The sequence below is a fragment of the Hyperoodon ampullatus genome, assembly GCF_949752795.1.
Source record: "Hyperoodon ampullatus genome assembly, chromosome: 2".
Classification (NCBI taxonomy): domain Eukaryota; kingdom Metazoa; phylum Chordata; class Mammalia; order Artiodactyla; family Ziphiidae; genus Hyperoodon; species Hyperoodon ampullatus.
Window position 1 is genome coordinate 107,980,705 of NC_136915.1, and position 21,891 is coordinate 108,002,595.

A 21,891-nucleotide genomic window follows, 5' to 3' on the forward strand; every position below is an offset into this window, starting at 1 on the left:
TGCGCGTCCAGAGCCTGTGCTCCGCAACGGGAGAGGCCACAACAGTGAGAGGCCCGCGTACCGCCAAAAAAAAAAAAAAAAAAAAAAAAAAAGAAGTATAGGATCCTGAAGTCCTCAAGGAAGGAAGGAAGGTTTGTTATCCTGCAGGAGGAACATAATAGAAACAGAGAGAGGCGGATGCAGATGTAGTGAACATGTATTGAACGCTTACTGTGTGCTAAGTATCATATGAAGTGCTTCTTTCCGATTGTTTCGTGAATATGAATAACAAGGGAATGAGGTAGGCACTCTCTTTATTCCTATTTTAAATAATTTGCCCTAGGACATCCACTTATTAGGACGCCAATCCAAGTACTCTCTAACTTCCAAGCACATGCCCTTGCCGTTAATTACTGTAATATTATTGCTTCTTTAAAAACACGTGTAGTCCCTTGGTGACTGAGACACATCACAAGTGAAAGCATAAATACAAGGTAGACTGAAGGGAGTGTCCCAGGACGGACCAGTCTTTTTCATAAATATTTGGCTTTCTTCTATTTTTGGTGCCAGTCGTCTTGTTATATATATCCAGGTTAAAGATCAGTATATCCAGGTTTGATGCTTAGGTGAGCTGTCTAAATTGTTTTCAAGCTGATACAGAATACATTAAGATTTCCAAGTTACTCACAGAATACACCATCTGGAGATAACTGACCCAGTCTAAAGAGACAAGATGCAAATGAGCCAAGATGTGAATGCGGCTTGGTTTAGAGTCTCAGAGTTATCACTTAGGGAAGTACAGAGCTGGAAGTAGGAAGCTAAAGCCAGGAAAGATGATCTGAACTTTTTAGGTCATTCCTACAGCCCTAGGGATAGGCTGAGGGCACATCAGAGAGAAGGAAAGAGAAGCAGGGTAGTGCAATGCTAGAGGAATGTCCAGCAACATTAGAATTGAGAAAGGGCTTTCAGGTCTAGTGGTTGGGAGTTGTTACTGGTCTTTGTGAAGGCAGTTTCCATAGAGCGCTGTGGCAGGAACAAAATTGCCAAAGGAAAGAAGTCACTTAAGAAGTACCCCGTGTAGCCTTCTCGTTACAAGAAGTTTGGCAGTGGAAGGGATGGGAGAGTAGCTAACAGGGTCTGTGACTTCTCATGTGGCTGCTGGGATTGCCTGTGAAAAAGACTCCATGAGAAGTGCTAAGATAATGCAGGATATGGCTGTTATTCAAAAAAAAAAAATTGGAGGCTCAGATTTTTTGTTTATTGAGAATTGTCAAAGTCAGCATCTCTGTCATTTATCACTCTCTGCTTACCCATCATCCAACTACAGAACAGCCCCATTGGTGTCATCTGTCATGGGGAGAGAAGGAAGGCTGACCATCAGAGAAGAAGTGTGCCTGGTGTCGTTAAGCCACTTTGCAAATCACTGATATCCAATGTTTGTTTTCATGAGGGCCAACTGGACTTTTTGTTTTCTTCATTCAAGTTGAGTGAGATACTCAAATTCGGTTTGGATAAACTGCTGTCCTCTGAGGGGAGCACCATGGATGAAATAGACCTGGAGTCTATCCTGGGAGAAACAAAAGATGGCCAGTGGATCTCTGGTGCCCTGCCGAAGGCAGAAGAAAGAAGCAGAGAACAAGAGGAAGGAAGTAAGTGGGGGCGATGAGAGCAGAGCCAATGGCGCGGCCACCCCAGGCTAGAACATGAGTGAGATCGGTCCCCAGGGAAGGTCCTGGATACTGCTCCTGGGACATCCTTTTCCTGTCCAGCCCTATTCTCATCCTGGGCACACTGTTTAAGACTTAACATGGTTCAAGAACTCTTCCTAGGCTGATTGGAAATTGGCTGTTCCCTTGTATCTGAACTTTGAACCAAGTTGATGATACTAATGCTTATGGTAGTATCAATCTCAAGGATTTTAATTTGTGTTTTTTCCTCCCTTGATTGCAAGCGTCTTCTCCTTTGTTTATCAGTAAATCCTTCTGTCCTTAGTATGGTGCTACACACAGTGATCCCTTTTCTGAATAGTAGAATGAGTTATTTTTTAAATTATAGTTAACACCAGTGGAGCATTAAGTGTGAACTTATGTGCCTTATACCTATGTTTTCATTTCACTGCTCTGTGAAGTGAGGTACCGTTAATTTTAATTTTTTTAGTGAAGCAATATATATGATCATGAGATGATCTTGTCTTTTTTTTTCTGATTTGGGTCAACATTTGTCTTTTGTCCATTACTATTTCTATAGTATTTTAATTTCTGATTTGAATTTTTTTTTTTCACATAGTAGCTTTGTAAGGATGTTTCCTGTTGTCTTAGGGTTATTTTGAAATGACTTTATTTTCCCATACCAGTGACAACAGAGATTCAGTGTGGACTGGGGTGAGAGGTCTGATAGTCTTGCTAGGCTTCTTAATTCAAGAGTACCTTATTCCATTCATACAGAGAAGGGCAGTTTCTTTACCCGACACTGCTTCCTTTTATTGGGTGGAGAGTGGGCTGGCATGACTTGCGGTTTTGTGATTCTCTTTTGTTTCTGTAGGACCCTGAATTTCCATCACTTGCTTCCTTCTTTCCCTTTGCCACCAAACTGTCAAAACATGTCTTCCCCTTCTAAGTTGTCTCTTGCCCCCAGAAGCAGTGCCTTCCCAAATTGTAAGCTGCAACTACTTTCTAGTTCCTTCCTTTCAATTTCTTAGTAGCCGCTGCTCTGATCTGCCAGGTCTCAGACCTTTCTTCATTATTTTCCCATTTGGGGTGTGTCCTTCTCGTGTGGGATAAATTTGATCTGTGTCTGACGTTGCTAGAACCGCCTCTTTTCTATGCAGTCTCTGCCTGACTCTCTACTCTAGTGTGGGCTTGGGAGCCGACTTAGCTGGTTTGAGATGTTCATTTCTCTACCTACCTTCAAATTGAAGTTTGTAGTACTCTCTGCCTCCTAGTTTTGTAGTAGGCGTGGGTTCAGGGTGGTTTTGTTATCCTTGTTCTGTATGGTTTTTATAGGATGTTTGGGGAGATTGGAATGTCAGCAGCTGGCGTGATTCTACAAGATAGTGCTCTTTGACTTTGCTCGTAGTTTAGCTTTTAAATTTTTTAATATTAGCATCCCATTTTTATTCTTCAAGAACTCTTTCTTATTCTCTGCTTGTTGTTGTTTTAAATGTATCTTGTTCTCATTCCAGGGATATAACATCCTCTCTGAGGACATTTATTATAGCTTTTAAAAGTATTCCAGGGAGAATATTTATTGTATCTTTTAACAAAGTATTCCTCTACTCCCTGTGTTGTCTCTCTTTTCTCCAGTTGCTTCTCCTTCTTTTTAAAAAATTTGTCTTCTCCTTGTTGGTAGTTTTCCTGAAATACCGGGTGTGCTCTGGCTGTCTGTTCACGTGTGCTGGTGAAATGCCAAAGCTGATGGGCAGCTCCGGCCTGAGCAGGTATCTGGGTGTGGGAAGCAGTCAGCCTTGAGAGGAGGCTGCGGACGTGCCAGGCATGCTGCCACTGCTCGAAGGGACTGTCCCTACTTGTTTCCCTCCTTGTTCCATTCCATGGGAGGTAAATCACCAGGGCCCAGAGATCAGAAATAATGTAAAATGAGATAAGCAAAGCTGTCTCCCCCCTGCACGTGCAGGTTAGTTTTGATGATTCTGGGTTTATGGGTTTTCTCCCAGGGAAGTTAACCTTGAGCTGAGACAGTCATTAGATAATGTAGACCACCGTCTGGCAACCTTCCCTTTTCTAGTCTATATAATCTGCAACTGTAGCACAATAAAATTTGCCTTGCAACCATCAGTTGTCTTGGGCCTTCTGACCCCATTTGTCGGTGCTATTTCAGTTCCTTACCCCTTCCCTTCTGGCCCTGGGCGGTGAGATCCTCTTTCTCGAGCTGGTCCACAGCATCTGGGCTCCCGGGGCTTATTCCAGCATCACTGGTTGGTGAGCTGTCTTTCACACTGAAGGGGACCTTCCCAGATGTCTGTATTGGAAGTCTTTTCTCTGGGCAACTCCGTTTCTCCAGAGACGAATCCTTTAATATCTTTCTTGGAAGAGGTGGGTAAGGGTCGGAATAACCTGTTTGCTCAGATTGAGGAGACAGCGTGAGTGAAGGGGTTCAGGGCACTCCTGTATTTGGTGTGCAGATTTTCTCTCAGTTTCTCCACCCCGCAGTTCCTCGTCCATGGTAAGTTCTAAGCTTTTGGGGGATTGAAAGGGTCTGTGTTCTTATAATCACCCCTTGACTAAGCACCTGTGTTTTGCTTCCACTGTTCTTTTCACTCTGTTATCATCCCTCCAGCCACTTCTATTTTCTACAGATTTACTGACCTTTTCATCCACTGTCATCTCATATATCTTTTTAAAATCCCTTTACTGCCATGTACTTATTTTAGGTGGGAGAAGAAATAGATGTATGTGGTCCTATTTTTAAGTTGCACTTTGATTACATTAAGTACTGAAGCTTGCTTGCACCCATTTCTGCACTCATCTAGATTAATTTCAGCTTATTTTCCTAACGTTTAGTAGAACAAAATAAAATTTCATTGTTTTCCAGAAAGATAATTACAATTTTTTTAGCAGTTGGACTGAGAAATATTTTTTTTTCAGGCAGTCCAGCTGCCAGAAAAGATTTCCCAGTTGTATTAAAATTTAGAATTTTGTCTTTGATCAGTGAGTGTAGAGTTCACTCTGTGGTAGATGGTTCCATTGGCAGGCTATAGGTAAGTGTCTAAGCCTGTGGTCTCCAAACTTCTCTGGGCTTCAGACTGAAGACAGATAGCATGGTTAAAAGAATACAAATAAATATGAAAGACTAGTAATTACAGCATCCCCTATCAAAATTAAATAGAAAACAGGGTGGCTTTATCTTGAATGCCAGGCTTTTTTTTTTTAAATCACGTTCATAAGTTGAGAATTGCATGAAGATACATATGTTGATATTTTACACTTCTTGGCTCTTTTTTTTTTTTTCCACTTGTTGATAGAGCACCTCATTGAAAGCCCCCTGCTGATTTAATTAGCAAATGCCAATTAGAATTACAGCTGGTTGGATTTGGGTACAAGTGTGAAGCAGTTGATCTCTTGAGAATGAAAATGTTTTGCTTTCGTACTCTCTGGGGAAAGCGTACTTACAGCTGATTTTATAATGCTGTGAAAATACATTTTTGGTAACGTGTGCTATTAAATATGTTTCACTTTAGAATCATTGTCTCACCTCTCTCTGGTTGCTAGTCTTGGCTTGTTGTGACTTATCTTTATCATGTGATTCATGATCTTGGCACATCAGCCAACCTCTTTGAGCCTTTGTGTCCTCATCTGTAAAACGGTGCTATTAGTATCTGCTTTACTCTTTTACACAGTTGCAAAACACATAGCATAAAATGCTTGCAAAACACATAGCATAAAATGCTATTCAAGTTTACACTGTCACCATTATTGTTGTTACTGTAATTGTTATTTGTCGGCCTGTTACCTTTCCATCCTTCTATAGAGAACAGTAGTGTACTGAAAAGAGCACACTGGCCTTAGAGTCAGAAAATCCTGCCTTCTTCACTTATTAGCAATGAGAACTGGGGAGTCTCTTGATCACTGTCTGAGCCTCAGTTTTCCCTTTCTTAAGTGGAGTTAGTTATATCAGAACTGGGGTGAGGCTCATGAAGATGCTTCATGAGATCTACAAAGAATATTGTAAATCTAAGGGATTGTTTTTGTGCTTCTTTATTCCCTCCTAGATTTTCTACTTGTTCCTTTTAATATTACAGCAAAGGGGGGAAAAGTTTGAGTGTTAAACGTGTGTTTGGAATTTTAAAAATATGCTCTTGGTTACCTTTATTAGATAATCTTAATGTCAGTGAGATTTATGCTGGGAAGTTGTGTGGAATGAACGAGTGATGAGTGTTCCAGAACTCAGCAGGGTGGAGGCATCCAGCAGAGACTCACAGACCATCTAGAGATAGACCAAAAGGGCTTTAGCTCTCTCCTTTGAAAAGTAAATACACGAGATCCCCATGTGGATCCCAAACCCATCAGCATTAGTGAGATCAGAAATCCAGTACCTTCATCACAAGCTAGTCTTAGCCCATTTAGAATACAGGCTGCTCTTTTGTTCGCCCTGGTTATTGCTTTGACTAGAATCAATCTATTTTTCTTTAGTATCTAACATTTCTCTCTTTGTGTTTTATGTTTTTAGAAAACCACATGTACTTATTTGAAGGTAAAGATTATTCTAAGGAGCCTAGTAAAGAAGACAGAAAATCATTTGAGCAACTGGTGAATCTTCAGAAAACCCTTTTGGAGAAGACTAGTCAAGAGGGCCGGTTACTCCGAAATAAAGGCAGTGTAAGAACTATTAATTTATGTAAGGATAAATTCTTTCAAATGTTCATCCTAAGAGAACAAAAAATGATGCTGGGAGTGATTGGTTAAGAAATAAGTGTGTAAGTGTTTGTTGAAATATAAGTATCATTGACTGTACCCTAGTATAAAAACTATGTAAGAAGTTGGCATAAAAATAATAACGAGGGTATATTTTACCATTTAATGCAGGTGATAGCAGCCTTGTCTATCTAAGCCACCCCTGAAGGGATCATGGCATTACACCAAAATACCACACCCTGCTGCTGACAATCATGACCCTATGTCATTAAGAGAGGATGACAACCATAAGTGTTGTATGTAATGTCCACAGTATTTGGCACTTAATCTGTGCTCATTAAATGCTAGTTGTCATTAAGATAATCATGATGTTGAAATATTCTGTTTAAGACAGAATGATATAATACATTGAGGAAGATTTCCATTAAAAATGGTTAAACCTAAAATAGCATCCTGCAGGGTATGCCTTCAATTTTTAAAAAAAGTTATTTTCTGAAGTACCTTATTCCTAACGAAATTAATCAAAATGATGTATTGCTGTACTAACCATGGCAGTGCTTTGGTTGAGTTTAGAGCATGGTATCCTGGTTACCATGCCTACAAGATGTATTAATTGAAGTGTCTTGCTACCACTTCCCACCACCCAAGGTGACGTGGTGGCAATGTCTTGTGAAATATTAAGCACGTTGCTTCTGTTCAGAGTATGTTTTAGGGATGAATGAAACTCGTGAAGGAACAGGTAGCCCCCAACTTTCCTGGTTATGGAGCTTGTTCTTCCTACAGGTTCTCATCCCAGGCCTTGTGGAGGGGTCTACCAAAAGGAAGCGGATTCTGAGCCCAGAAGAGCTGGAGGACAGGAGGAAGAAAGGACAAGAAGCAGCAGCCAAGAGAAAGAAACTATTAGAGGAGAAGAAGAGGAAGAAGGAAGAAGCAGAACATAAGAAAAAGTATGTATGTGTTATTCGATTGTATTATTAATAAAGCTGAGGGTCCCAGTTGGTAAAGGAATCACTATTGCATAGTGAGTCCACAGTTGAACATCACTTTACAATTGCAGAAAATGTCTGTAAATCTGGTAGTTCCTACTGGTAATAGAATACATTTTTAAAGATTAAACTTTAACCTTAATAGTTAGTCTACTTAAGAGAACAGTCCTGAGTGCCTAAGGCAGAGAAGATACATTCAGTTGAAGCTAGAAAATTTTAGGATTTTATTTCAGCTGCCTAACGAGAGTAGTTTACTTGAACATTCCCTTTTAGTCACATGTTCTTAAAAACAGTGACATCCGGTGGCTGCTCATTTTTGAAGTGTAGTCAGGAGGCAGTTAGGCTAATCAGTAAGGCTTCTTGTTTATTTACAAATAGGCAGAAAACAGGGTGAGTTTCTAATTGCATCTCCACTTGGCACTTACTGTTTGTGAATAGCAGTACAAGATGTGCTCCAAGGGAAATTGTGGTAAGCCCAGTTAATTTCCTTTCCTCTCTGGCCTCTTGAAGGATGGCCTGGTGGGAGTCCAACGATTACCAGTCCTTCTGCCTGCCTTCCGAGGAGAGCGAACCAGAGGACCTGGAGGACTGGGAAGATGAACGCTCTGCCCAACTGGATTATGAGGACCCAGACTCGACCTCCATCAAGTATGTAAGCGGTGATGTCACCCACCCACAGTCTGGGGCGGAGGATGCTGTCATCGTGCACTGCGTAGGTAGGAAAAGTGGTGGGGCCTGAGTCTTTGTGGTACCAAGGTCTGGGGAAGATGAGGCAGAATCCTGATTTAGGGGTGATTAATGGGCCCAGTGTAGTCTTGTGTGGTCAAAAAGAGTGAATTTTAGAACCAGGAGACTGGGATTTGACTCTTGTCCCTCTTGTTTATCTGGTTGAGCAGCCCAGCCTCTCTGGGCCTCAACTTCCTTATCTGTATAATGGTATAAGATCTGCCCTGTTCTCTGCACAAGGTTTTTAAGAGAGTACAAGGAGGTAGCATCTATAAGACAAATGAATCCTTTCAAAACTCCAAGCATGTTCTTCCCTCATGACCTTTGTACTTTTTACTTCCTTTGTCTGGAGCCCTCTTTCCCCACTTTGCCACATCAAGCATTGTTCAAATGTCTGCATCTCAGAGAGGTCTCTCTTGATTGCCCAGACCCCATCCTCACCCCTCTATTCTTCTTTATCCACTTTCTTACCTTATTTTACTTGATGATACATCACCACCTGACGTATTGCCTATGTATTTGCTTATTTGTTTCATTGAACTAGAAAATAGCTCCACGGGAGTAGGGATTTTTTTTTTTGTCCACTGCTGTAACCCTAGTGCCTAAAACAGTTCTTGACATGTAATACTAACAAATATTTATAGTATAATTGAATGAATGAATGACTGTAAATACCAGGTACTAACTAGCTGTGTTAGTACCAGCTTGAATAAGTCATTTAACCTTTCCATTTTCTTACCTGTAAAATGGGAGTTGTGTGCTGTTGTATTATGTCTGCTCTTCATCTTTCCTCAGCCATCTCCCAGGAATTACAGAAGTACCGCAGAGATTCTGCTCTTTCAAAACACTAATTTTTTTGATGCTTTTCTGTTATGATGGCCAAGTATATTCCAGAAAACCTAAACATATTTGAGAAGTCCAGTGTATAATAGGTGCAGGAGATTAGTTTCTTCTGCTCTTTGAAAAATCATTCTTCTACAAGTCTCTTCGGTGTACCTTTGTTTTTTTAAATTGTGGACTGGATTTTGCCTCCTATAGAAGAAAGTTTTCTCTTTCTTCTATCAGATGACTCTGGCCGCTGGGGCAGAGGTGGTTTATTCACAGCTCTGGAAAAAAGATCTGCTGAGCCAAGAAAAATATATGAGCTGGCTGGGAAAATGAAAGGTAAGAAGCAAAGCAGAGAGAAGGGTTAGGGATGGGAGAAGAGGGGAGAGGACGCTTAGGACAAGTATTAGGTGCATTAAAAAGCACTAGATGAGGAGCAGGACGAGCTGGTTGGAGCCGCATTCTGTCATCAGTCAGCTGGTTGATATGTGACTTTGAGGCAACCCCTTCCCCTCCCTGTGTCTGTTTTCTCATTTGTAATTTGTGAATAATACTTACTCCACCCACCGCATGGGACTATAATGAAGGTAATGAATGAATGTGCAAGTACTTTGATAAATGTCAATTCCTGCATGCATGTTAAAGTGTTGGCTTGAAGATCATTTCATTGTTTACTCAATTCACTCCATCTTCTTGAGGGACTATCTCCTGAAAATGTCAGACTCCTGTGGGAGAGAACTGAGACATACCATTGAAGTGCTAACAAGACCTGGGTGCTGAAGGGAAGGAGGTTGTATTATGAAGTAACACTCCCTGGAGGCAGAAGTAGAGCTGTGCGGGGCAGGGGAACTTGGAAGCTGAACACTATTCCCCCTTGGCATAGGGAGGGGCCAGGGCACCTCCTGTTATGTGTGGAGATCACAAAGTGGCAAGAGGAGTAAAGTGATTGTTGTGATTAGCCTCTCAAGTTCCGTAGGAAATAAAGGATCTTGTCCAATGGAGGAGGGCTCTTCACATTTCTTAGAGATTGTTTTTTTCCTAATTCTTCTGCTCACTTCTCCAGGGTAGAAGGGGATGTAAGGACTTAGAGTGAATACTCTTTCTACTAAAACAGATTACATATTACAGGGCTTAATATGTGTGAAATAATTAACCCAGATCTAGATATTGATTAGGCAGCTGGAAAAGGAGAGAATTCAGGAGGAGGTCGGAGTTAGAGATGCAGGCTGAGAAGTTCCCCTTTGGACGAGGAATGGGAGGGCAGAGAATAGAGCATGGAAAACACCTCCATTTAGGAGCAGAGGCAAGAAGGGGAGAAAGAAGGAATTGTCAGAAAAATAAGAGAACCTTGAGAATGGAGTGTTTTGAGGTACAAGGGAGGAGAGATGTCAAGAAGTGGTCTGTAGTGTCAGACACTGTAGTGAGGATGAACATTGGGAAAAGGCCATTGGATTTGCCCCAAGGGCAGTCACATGACCTTGGAGCACTTGGAAGAATGTGTGAAAAGTAAAACCTGGTTGCACAGAGTTAAGGCGTAAGTGATCAGTAAGGAAACAGATGAGGGTGTGCACTGTTTTCTGAAGAAGGATTGAAATAAGGTAGAGCAGGGTAGATGAAAAGTGGGCTTGAATTATCAGGGAGGGCTTCATGGAAAGTGGTGAAAGTTCTCTTAGGCCTGGAAGAGTGGGTTGGGTTGAATTTAAATAGGTGGAGAGAAAGGGCAGGAGAGTCCATAACCATGTCTCATTCTTTTTGGTATCCCTGTAACTCCACTGTTCCCAGTATGGGGTATTGAATGATCCCTGCAGCTACATTGCAGATGTTTTTGGGGAATGTTGTGTAGGTCAGACAGGCTGGAATAGAGGGTTTAAGCTGAGGAATAGAGGAGAGTTAGATTTTAAAGAAAAGAGATTTGGGCCACATTATAGAAGACCGTACATGACTTGTCCAGGGAGATGCCATTCTAGGCAGGACCTTATCCAATGGCTAGTGGCTAGATATGGGAGATTTGAGTAGAAGAATGGCATAACAGAGCAAATATTTTAGAATGACTTGAACAATTGGGGTATGCAGGATGGATTGAGAGGACAAAAGGTTCAAACTGGAGTAGGCCAAAAAAAAAAATATTGGAGTATGCAAAGCCATAGAATTAAATTAGCACATTTCTCTAGAGAATTTGATTTGATTTGGATGAGGTAGGAAAATATACAAATACAAATATGTAAGTATTGTAGAATACAATATTTGAATAGTTTAAGACAAACGTAAGACTCTTCTAAAGGAATTTTATGTTCATAGTGCCCCACCCCCTCCCAGCCTGGATGCCTCTGGGTTTTGCATTCACTCTCCAATGCCTACAGGAGTACTTTGTAGGCAGCGTTTGAGAGGCACTGAATTAGGAGATCATAAAAATTCAGGTGTGAAGGGGGTGACATGGTTGCATAAGACATTCCTTCTTTAATCTCCCTTTTTAACTGATGGTTTAGACATCTAAACATGAACAGAGGTGCTTTGGTGGGTCTTTTGGGAGACCCAAGAGGAGACTCACCCACCACTGCAACTGGTAAGAGACAGACACACCTCCGTATAGGCAAGGAACCAATGTACCCAGCAAAACTGCCTAGACCCCTCTCACTGCTGTAGGGCAAAAATCAGGTGAGTGCTGCCCTGGGCAGGTACTCACACACAGAACTTGCAGAAGTCCAGCCTTCCTGAAGGGAGACTCTGGCACACTATTGGAGAAAAAGAAAAATATGAGTTTGCTTGCAGCAGAGGTGGTAAGAGACTTTCCCAGCATCAATCCTCCCCCCAAGGAAACACTTCAAGGGGCTGATTTTTCTGGCAGAGGCACCTAGCTACCCTCGCCAGGTGGAACACAGCTGGAAAAACCTGTTTCTCTTTGCCAGCATCTGGAGTACTAAGGTGGGAGCTCCACGACTGTGGGAAGGAAGGATATTGGGAAAGAGGCAGATAAGAGTTTCAAATGGTGTCAAAGACATGTGCTCAGTAGGAAGTTCACTCAAGGACCCCTGGGGGTACCACCCTGGGGATCTCCCTACTAGGTGTGTGGGCACTCCCTATGCACCAAGTGTTAAACCCACACCTCCCCCCAGTTCTGCTGCTGGCTCCCTGTGCTTGCTCCGCAGTGTGTCCATGAGAGTGAGCTCTGCTAGACCAGGAGCCCACTCAAAACAGGTCCTGTCGATGGGCAGGGAAGAAACCACAAACTTAATTTATAGTGCCACTTTCTGGGGAAAAAAGGTGTGCAGCCAACCTGGTGAATTATAAGAATCAGAGAAGACACAAAAGCTTAAAAATTTGGCCACAAGACAGAGCAAGAAGAGTGGAGCACAAACACATAGGAAAAACTGAGATAATACCAAAACCATAGAACATAATACCCCATCTGCTGAAGGTAATGAGCACAGAGTTTAGGACGTATCCGCTACTTCAGATTCAAAAGCACCAGCATGTACCAGGAATATGAAAAATCAAGGAAATATGGCATCACAAAAAGAAAATGACAGTTCTCTAGCAACCATGCTCAAAGGCACAGAATATTATGATCTAACTGACAAAGAATTCAGAATAGCAGTTATAAAGAAACTCAATGAATTTTACAAGAAGACTCAGGCAACTCAGTAAAATCAGGAATAAAATATGTTAACATAATGACTTCTTTTCAAAGAGATTGAAATTTTAAAAAACCAAACAAATCGTAGAGCTGAAGAAGTCAGTGGATGAGATGAAGAATGCAATAGAGAGCAGCTATAGCAGGGGAGACCATATGGAAGAAAGGATAAGTGATTCGGGAGATAGGAATTTTGAAATAACACAGAACAGATGAAAGAACAGAAATTTTAAAAGAGCGAAGCAAGCTTATGTAAGTTATGAGATTGAAACAAGAAAACACAAATATCAGAATAATTGGGCTTCTAGAAGGAGAAGAGGACAAAGAGTTTATTTTAAGAAATAATAGCTGAGAACTTTCCAAACCTGGGGAATGTCTTGGACATACGTGTCCATGGAGCTGATAGATCACCTTATAATCTCAATGCAAAAAGACCTTCTCCAAGACACATTATAATGAAACTGTCAAAAATCAATGATAAAGAATCTTAAAAGCAGCCAGGGAAAACAAGAATGTAACCTACAAAGGAACCCCTATTAGGCTATCAGCAGATTTCCTAGCAGAAACTCTACAGGTCGTGAGAGTGGAATGACATATTCAAAGTGTTGAAAGATCAAAATTTCCAGCGAAGAATACTTTACCAGCAAAGTTATCTATTGGGTATGAAGGAGAAATAAAGGCTTTCCTAGGCAAACAAAAGCTGAGGGAATTCACCACCACTAGACCTGCCTTGCAAGAAATGCTGAAAGGAGTTCTTCAAGCCAAAATGAAAATACACTAATCAGTGACATGAACACATATGAAAGTATACAACACACTGGTAAAGGTAAAATATATAGAGTCAGATTTAGAAAACTAAGTGTTAGGATGGTGTGTTAACCACTCAACTATAATTTAAAGGTTAAAGGAAAAGAGTAGTAAAAATAACTAACTATAGCTACTATAAATTGCTAATGAATAATATAAAAACATAAAAAGAGGTAAATTGTTACATGTATAATATAAAAGGGAGGAGTAAAAGGGTGGAGCTTTTATAGGCAATTGAACACTGTTCTGTCTATAAGATGTTTCATGTAAGCGCTATAGTAACCACAAAGCAAAAACCTAGAGCAGATCCACAAAAGACAGAGAAAGGGGAACCAGAGTATACCACCACAAAAAATAACCAATTTACAAAGGTAGGCAGAAAACAGGGAAAGAGAAACAATGGAAATACAAAACCACTGGAAAGCACAAGATGACATTAGTAAGTCCTTACATATAATTACTCTAAATGTAAATGGATTGGTGACTTCCCTGGTGGCACAGTGGTTAAGAATCTGCCTGCCAATTCAGGGGACACAGGTTTGAGCCCTGGTCCGGGAAGATCCCACATGCTGCGGAGCAACTAAGCCCCTATGCCACAACTACTGAGCCCGTGTGCCTAGAGCCCGTGCTTCACAACAAGAGAAGCCACCGCAATGAGAAGCCCATGCACCACAGTGAAGAGTAGCCCCCACTAGCCACAACTAGAGAAAGCCCACGTGCAGCAATGAAGAACCAGCACAGCCAAAAATAAATAAATAAAATGTAAATGGATTGAATTCATCAATCAAAAGGCACAGAGTGGCTAGATGGATAAAAATAACAAGACCCAACTATATACTGCCTATAAGAGACCAACTTGGGCCTTAAAGACACATGTAGACTCAAAGTGAAGAGATGGAAAAATATATTCCATGCAAGTGGAAACTAAAAGCAAGTGGAAGTAGCTATATTTATATCACACAAAATAGACTCTAAGCCAAAAATGGTAATAAGAAACAAAGGGGTCATTATATAATGATACAGGGATCAATTCATTAAGAAGATATAACAGTTGTAAATATATATGCACGTAAATCTGTGTACCTAAATACATTAAGCAAATATTAATAGATAGGAAGGGAGAAATAGACAACAATACAATAATAATAGGGGACTTCAGTACTCCACTGTCAGTGATACGTAAATCATCCAGACAAAATCAACAAGGAAATGATGGGCTTGAACCAAACATTTGACCAAGTGGACCTAACAGACATCTATAGAACATTCCATCCAACAGCAGCAGAATACACATTCTTCTTAAGTGCATGTGGAACATTTTCAAGGAGACATCATATGACAGAGCAAAAAACAAGTCTTGGCAAAATAAGACAACTGAAATCATACCAAGTATCTTTTCTGTTCACAATGGTATGAAACTAGAAATAAAACGAAAGCTGGAAAATTTGCAACTGTGTGGAAACTAAACAACACACTCCTGAACAACCAATGGGTCAAAGAAGAAACCAACAGGGAAATCAAAGAATATTTCAAAAAAATGAAAATGGAAACACAACATACCAAAACCTATGAGGTGCTGCAAAAACAGTTCTGAGAGGGAAGCTTATAGTAATAAATGCAAATATTAAGAAATTAGAAAGATCACAAATAGTCAACCTAACTTTACCTCTCAAGGAATTAGAAAAGAGGAGTAAATTAAACCCAAAGTTAGCAGAATAAAGGATGTAAAATTCAGAGCAGAAATAAATGAAATAGAGACCAGAAAAACAAAAGGTCAGTGAAACTAAGAGCTAGTTTTTCAAAAAGATAAAATTGATAAACCTTTAGCAAGACTAAGAAAAAGAGGGAAGACTCAAATAAAACCAGAAAAGAAATTATAATTGACCCTACAGAAATACATAGAATCATGAGACTACTATGAATAGTTGTACACCAACAAATTAGATAACCTAGAAGAAATGGATAAGTTCATAGAATCTACAACCTACCAAGACTGAGCCAGTAAGAACTAGAAAGTCTGAACAAATCAATGATGAGTAAAGAGATTGACTCAGTAATTAAAAACCTCCCAACACAGGAAACTCCAGGACCAGATGGCTTCACTGGCAAATTCTACCAAACATTCAAAGGAGAATTAGCATCAGTCCTTCTCAAACTCTTCCAGAAAATTGAAGAGGAGGGAACACTTCCAAACTCGTTCTATGAGGCCAGTATTACCAATATCAAAGCCAGATAAGGAACTACAAGAAAACAAAACTATAGACCAATATCTCTGGTAAACATTGATGCAAAAATTCTCAATGAAATATTAGCAAACCTAATTCATGAACTCATTAAAAGGATTACATACCATGACCAAGCAGGAATTTTCCCTGGGATGTAGGGATGGTTCAACATACACAAATCAATAAGTGTTATACACCACATTAATAGAATGAAAGATAAAAGTGATCATCTCAATAGATGCAGAGAAATCATTTGACAAAATACAACATCCTTTCGTGATAACATACCCTCTGCAGATTGGGTATAGAAGGAACATACATCAGTATGATATAAAAGGCCGTATACAACAAACCCACAGCTAACATTACATTCCACAAGAACTGAAAGCTTTTCCTCTAATATCAGGAACAAGACAGGGGTGCCACTCTTACCCATACCTGAGTGGATTTGGAAAAGGCAAGACATAAGGAGGATTCAGAATAGTCCTTCCTCAGGGATCTCATTCTGTAGTGAACTTTGTGTTCTTTCTGTTGCTCCCTTTTGTTTTACCTCAGATTTGAGTTTGGGAGGTGTCCTTTTATTTCCTATTGATGATAAAGAGTCAAGAAACAAAGGGCAAGATTTGGTAAGTAAACAACCACATCAGTTTATCAGAGCTGAACTTTGACTCCCATCACCTCCCCTTGAAACTACTCCTGCTCCCACCCAGTTAATGATCGTTCCTCCTAGTTGGCCTTGATTGTGGCCCAGCACCGTGATCGCGCCAATGTCCTGTCTGGCATTAAGATGGCAGCCCTAGACGAGGGCCTGAAGAAGATATTTTTAGCAGCAAAGAAAAAGAAAGGTAAGCTCTTCCACTTGTGCTCAGGGATAGATGAATTTCTGCTCCCAAGCATATGATGTGATTTTTAAAGGGAGGTAAGAAATGTCAAGACCCCATTCAACATACATGGTAAAGGTAAGCCCCAGTATGAGAGATCACAGAAGTAACAACCTTCCCATCTTTTTGCAAAGCGCTTTTCCTTTCTACATCACTTTTGTATCCATTATCTCTGTGGACTGCCTTCATCCACTTGGGTATTTGTATCATTTTACAGATGAGGAAGTAAAGGACCAGAGATGAAGTAAACTGGTCATAATGCAGTTGTGAAGCGCCTCTTGGAGAGTCCCAGTCCGCATTAGCAGACAGTTCTCTGCCAAAAATCTGAGTTCAGTTTTGTTTCTAAGCCCAGTGTGTCTCAGAGTTTCTTGAACTGATGGACTTTTTTAAAAATAAATTTATTTTATTATTTTTGGCTGCATTGGGTCTTCATTGCTGCACACGGGCTTTCTCTAGTTGCAGCAAGCGGGGGCTACGCCTTTGTTGCAGTGCACGGGCTTCTTATTGTGGCGGCTTCTGTTGTTGCAGAGCACAGGCTCTAGGTGCGGGGGCTCAGTAGTTGTGGCTCGAGGGCTCTAGAACGCAGCCTCAGTAGTTGTGGCACACAGGCTTAGTTGCTCCGCACCATGTGGGATCTTCCCGAACCAGGTATCAAACCCACATCCCCTGCACTGGCAGGTGGATTCTTAACCACTGCGCCACCAGGGAAGTCCCCTTGACTTGTTAAAGAATCTTTCTTTATTTTAATTACATCTTGATCATTGATCGTATTTTATTTCCATAGTACCTACTTATTTCCAGAGCCTGTAGGTCCTTGTGTTCAATAGACTTAATTTAATTTTCCCCTATTATGACCCCTCCCCAGAATATTTTTGACATAATCATATGCTTTGAGTGGGACACACCAAGATTATATACATTTTGTTCATTGGAAACCACAAAGTGACTCAGAATATGTTATTATCTCCTATGTATATTTTATACACATTAATCAATTTGATGAACGAAGATATCATGATCTTTTTTTTTTTTTTAACAGCAAGTGTCCATCTTCCACGCATTGGACATGCCACGAAAGGTTTTAACTGGTATGGTACTGAGCGACTTATTCGGAAACACTTGGCCTCAAGAGGCATCCCAACTTACATGTATCCTTTTGTTATCTTGATGGTGTGCACTTCCAGCTCAAAAGGTGAAAATGTCTTGCATTTTTCTGGTGTCATTATTTAATCCAAGGCCAAGTCGTCTTCTGCCATGTTTTTCAGTCTACCCCTCTTCAATGAGAAAAAACTAAGAAGCATTTTCTAACTTGTATATATCCAAGGAGGTAAATATACTCAAGCATTTCTGGTTGCCAACAGCTAAATTAAAAGATATATGAAGAGGGGAATTAATTGAAGAATTGCCGTTTGCTAACATACTGAATTTTTTTCACATCAATTCTCTGGAAATCCTTCAGGCCCATAGACCAAGGCCTGATTCTAAGAACTTCACTCTGTTCACTAAAATAAACAAACAAGTAAACAAGTGAACTGTTTTATTTCTGAACCCATTCAATGTATTCTTAAGGAGCAGTGTGAAATTCATTTTGACCATGAGTATATAATGTAGTTTTGCTGGACTAGTATTTTCTTCTAATGACCTGCTTGCTGTATAAGTTAGCATTGTTTGAACTGTACTGAGTCCAGAATTACTAGAAGAAGCTGAATTGGCCCCCAAGTGCTATAATTATACAGAAACTTCATCTTTTTACTTAGATACTTAACTGAAATTAATTCACTCAGTGCTGGTTTATTTAAACCACTGTAAAAACTTAGCAGAGAATTTATGTTTTATACACTTGCACAATTCAAGCAGTATCAAAAGAGTTTTAGTATATCAGATAATAATTCTACAGTAATAAGTACTAACAATATTGGAAAGATTTATGATATGGTAAAAAGAAACTAAGGCATGCTATTTCTGGAGTGGTTATTTCAATAATTACTAAAGAACTAGTAGTTTTAGTAAAGTTGATTTTAAAAACTTTTAAAGTTTTTTAAAGTGATGAAATATATATTCCTTGACCATCCTTATCAGCTACTACTTTCCTAGAAGCAAGGCTGCCATCCTTCATCCACAGGCCTCATCTTCCTCCTTAGGACAGCTGGTGCCTTAACAATCAGCTCAGCATCAGATCCAGCCTTCAGCAACCAGCTAAGATGTTTGCTTAAAGCTACTGTAATAGAATATTTCAAAAAGGACTCAGGATCTGGTGGGCCTCTGAGGTACTCTGTTTTCTGAATTCTAATTCTGTTCTCCTGGATGTGGTACTGATGTGGTACGTGTAATACAGGGATGCACAAGATATTTGGGAAAATCCTTTGGCAGCTTGCCAGGGCCCCAGTTTGCACAGCTATTTGCATAATAATAAATACATTTTCTATCTCTACTGGTTTCTTTGCTTTCTTTCCCCTCAATCTAGTTTTCATCCCCTCCATCAGACTGATTTCTTTATAGTGAGGAAGGTGAATGGATTAAGGAGAAAGGAAAGGTAATAGGAGAACAGGGTGGCTCTAGGGGAAGGAAGCACCTTCGGCCAATTCGTGCTTTGGAAAGATAGGTCTCTGAGGGGAAAGGCTGAGAAATGAAATTCCTGATCCAAACATGTGGAGCCCCTCCTGCCCTTCTCTTCATCCTGCTCAGCATTCAGAGCTAGAAGAACACACGTTGGCCCAGAGGCCTGTCAAATGTGACTTCAGAGAAACCAGAAGATCACTCCCCCTCCCACCGAATCAGTTCAGCTTCAAGAAATAAGGGAATTGTGGAAATGGCACAAAGCTGACAGGGAATGTCAGACTGGGGAGGGCAGGGGGCAGAGAACCACAGGAGAAGGAGTCTTAGGAGGAGACACCCATGTAAGCTATGGCTTTTCACACTTTGTACATGAAGTCTCAGTCTTGGCTGACTGTCCTCAGCCAGCCTGATTTCTGCTGCTTTGAGGCTGTAAGTCTCAGAGCTGGGACCATGGCCTTCTAAGGAGAGTGGTGCTGTTGGCACCTGGGTTGTACTGTTCTATTTGACTCCCTCTCAGCTCCTTCACCCTTCAACAATTTAGCATCTGTTTTGAAGACCTATTAGACCCTAAATTCATGATTCCTTAATTTGTTTTTCCTAAAATTTCTTACTTTCATTTTTATTGCCTCCTATCTATTACTCTTAACCACCAGTGCTTGACACATGGGTGATTATTAATAACTTTAACCTCTTGACTGGCATCTTAAGTCTTAGAAGCAGAATTGGAACTCCAAAAAGGGAGAATGTAGAGAAATCTAAACTAATGCATAAGTAAGCTGCTGGCCCTTCAAAAGCAGCCAGAGTCCAAACAGGTGCGGTATAAGCAGATGCAACGAAAACTTGATTGTCCAAAAGCTGTATACCCTCCTGAAAAGCTGTACTTCCTTTGGATATCAGAGTGCATAGGACTAGCTGTAGATGTTTCTGAACATCTGAGAGGGGCATCAGCGGGGAACTCACCCCCAAAGGGAGCATAACTGACATTTTCAGGGGCACAGGTATTTTTTTTGAAAAGAAAGGGGCTTCTTTTCACCCTATACTGTCCCACTTGCTCCAACCGTATGGGCCTTTTCTCTGGATGAAGGCCCTCGGCCATGACTGTCTGCCCCCTGGTAAACTGGGCAAAACAGCACGGAAAGAGATCAGAAAACTCATGTGGCACTTTCTCCCTTAAGCATGAGGTCACCTGTTAGTGGCAGCCCCCTGCTGTCCTTTCTGACCTCTCCTAGCTCATCAGTCAAAAATGCTGCTCTGCTTTATCTCCATATGTCTTTCCTGTCTCATAACCCCTTCACTCTTCCCATCAAGGTGTGTCACTGTCTGAGAAGGAAGAATGAGAGAAGCTACCTACTTTGTTTATCCCAAGGGTTCTGTCCCATTTCTTCCACAGCATCTTTGATGCCATCTGGCCCCCCCTCTGAGGAGGCCATGATAGGGCCAAGAGGACAGTATAAGATTTTGTTCACTGATGAGCTTTTATGGAGAAGTTTGTACCATAAACATCAATTTTTAAAAGCCCTGCTTATTGAGATAGTGAGGAACTTAACCTAAACTTGAAATTTTCTTTATGTACAATCTTACATATTTTCTTGATTTTTAATAAACTTTCCTTCACTTTGTAACATGCCTGTTTAATTTTTTGTCCCATCAATCTAAACTACATTCTAAGTTAATTAATCCTCTTCAAGTATAGCTTGAATCACCCATTTTAGAGCCCTGAACCATCTCTAGGCCAATGTGTTTTCTTTTGCTGTCTACTAAGTGAAGAATAAACTCACTCAAGCATTACTTGTCTTCCACCATAATTTAACCTTATTTCCCAAAGACATCCTACAGTTTCTTGCTTGAGCCTTTGCTCATTCTGGTCCCTCCCTGGACACCCTGCACCCTCTAAATCCCCTCCCGTATCTCCAACCCACTATTGTCCCCTATCAAATCTGATTCTTTAGGAATCCAGAAAAATCTAACCTCTCTGTGGTTGAACTACAAATGATAATTGGGTTTATGGCACTTAATTTGTTGACATATTATACTCATTGGTATATTTATTTAATTACTGCCTAAGTACTAAGGCCTTTGAGAAAGGTGATTTCTCATTTATTTTCCCTATCACACAAATCAATTAATAGGTACTCAAATATTGAATTTAAAATGGTATGTGGATAACTGGCTAGCAAGTTGGGAAAAGTATTAGACTTCCTGAATATATCATAAACGCCAGATGGCTTAAGTACTTAAATGTAAAACTTGAGAATATATAAACTTGTCATTTTTATGGTGTCTGACTAGCAACTGGCCTTTGAAGCTTCTCCCAACTTCTCAAATACCAGTGGCATTAAGGTGAAGACTCACAACCACACTGAAAATAAGACAACCAACCAACTAAATGCCAGAACATGAGAGGAAATGACACTAGTTATAAGGCAAAGTTGAACTGAGATTTCATTTTAGGAAGCAAAGATTGCTTAAAAACCTAGGACCTTCACCAGCCAGAAAATGAACAACAATCCTTCTATCCTTTTCTTCCCTTATGTTAACAAAAAGGTCAACTGCCCCCTTCCCCCGTGTCTGCTGTGAACTCTGTCCCCTCCAGCCTTCTCAAGAATGTTATTCTACCACTTTCTCTTATATATTCAGTTTGTTCTTTAAATGAGAATCTTTCCATTGACGTATAAACAAGGTAAAGTCACTCTCATTAAAAAGAACTCCCTAGGGACTTCCCTGGTGGTCCAGTGGTTAAGAATCTGTTTTGCAGTGCAGGGAACGCTGGTTCAATCCCTGGTCGGGGAACTAAGACCCCACATGCCACAGGTCGACTAAGCTCACGGGCCGCAACAACTGATCCCACACTCTCTGGAGCCCGCACGCCACAGCTAGAGAGAAGTCTGCACGCCACAGCTAGAGAGA

At 40.6% G+C, this 21,891-nt stretch overlaps 1 protein-coding gene across 5 annotated transcripts in view; it reads left to right on the top strand.

Moving 5' to 3' along the window:
* The window catches only part of CHD1L (chromodomain helicase DNA binding protein 1 like), a gene marked incomplete at its 5' end in the record, with an annotated part of 61,119 nt that extends 42,264 nt beyond the window's left edge, over positions 1-18,855 (top strand). For all 5 annotated transcript variants that reach the window (XM_079697783.1, XM_079697784.1, XM_079697786.1 and 2 more), the window contains 9 exons: positions 1,463-1,628; positions 6,163-6,311; positions 7,131-7,294; positions 7,844-8,049; positions 9,125-9,223; positions 16,103-16,173; positions 16,278-16,392; positions 17,468-17,576; positions 18,508-18,855. In XM_079697783.1, the coding sequence (XP_079553909.1) occupies positions 1,463-1,628; positions 6,163-6,311; positions 7,131-7,294; positions 7,844-8,049; positions 9,125-9,223; positions 16,103-16,173; positions 16,278-16,392; positions 17,468-17,576; positions 18,508-18,586 (1,158 nt within the window). In that variant the 3' untranslated portion in view covers positions 18,587-18,855. The remainder of the gene's footprint in view (positions 1-1,462; positions 1,629-6,162; positions 6,312-7,130; positions 7,295-7,843; positions 8,050-9,124; positions 9,224-16,102; positions 16,174-16,277; positions 16,393-17,467; positions 17,577-18,507) is intronic.
* Positions 18,856-21,891: the final 3,036 nt, after the last annotated feature.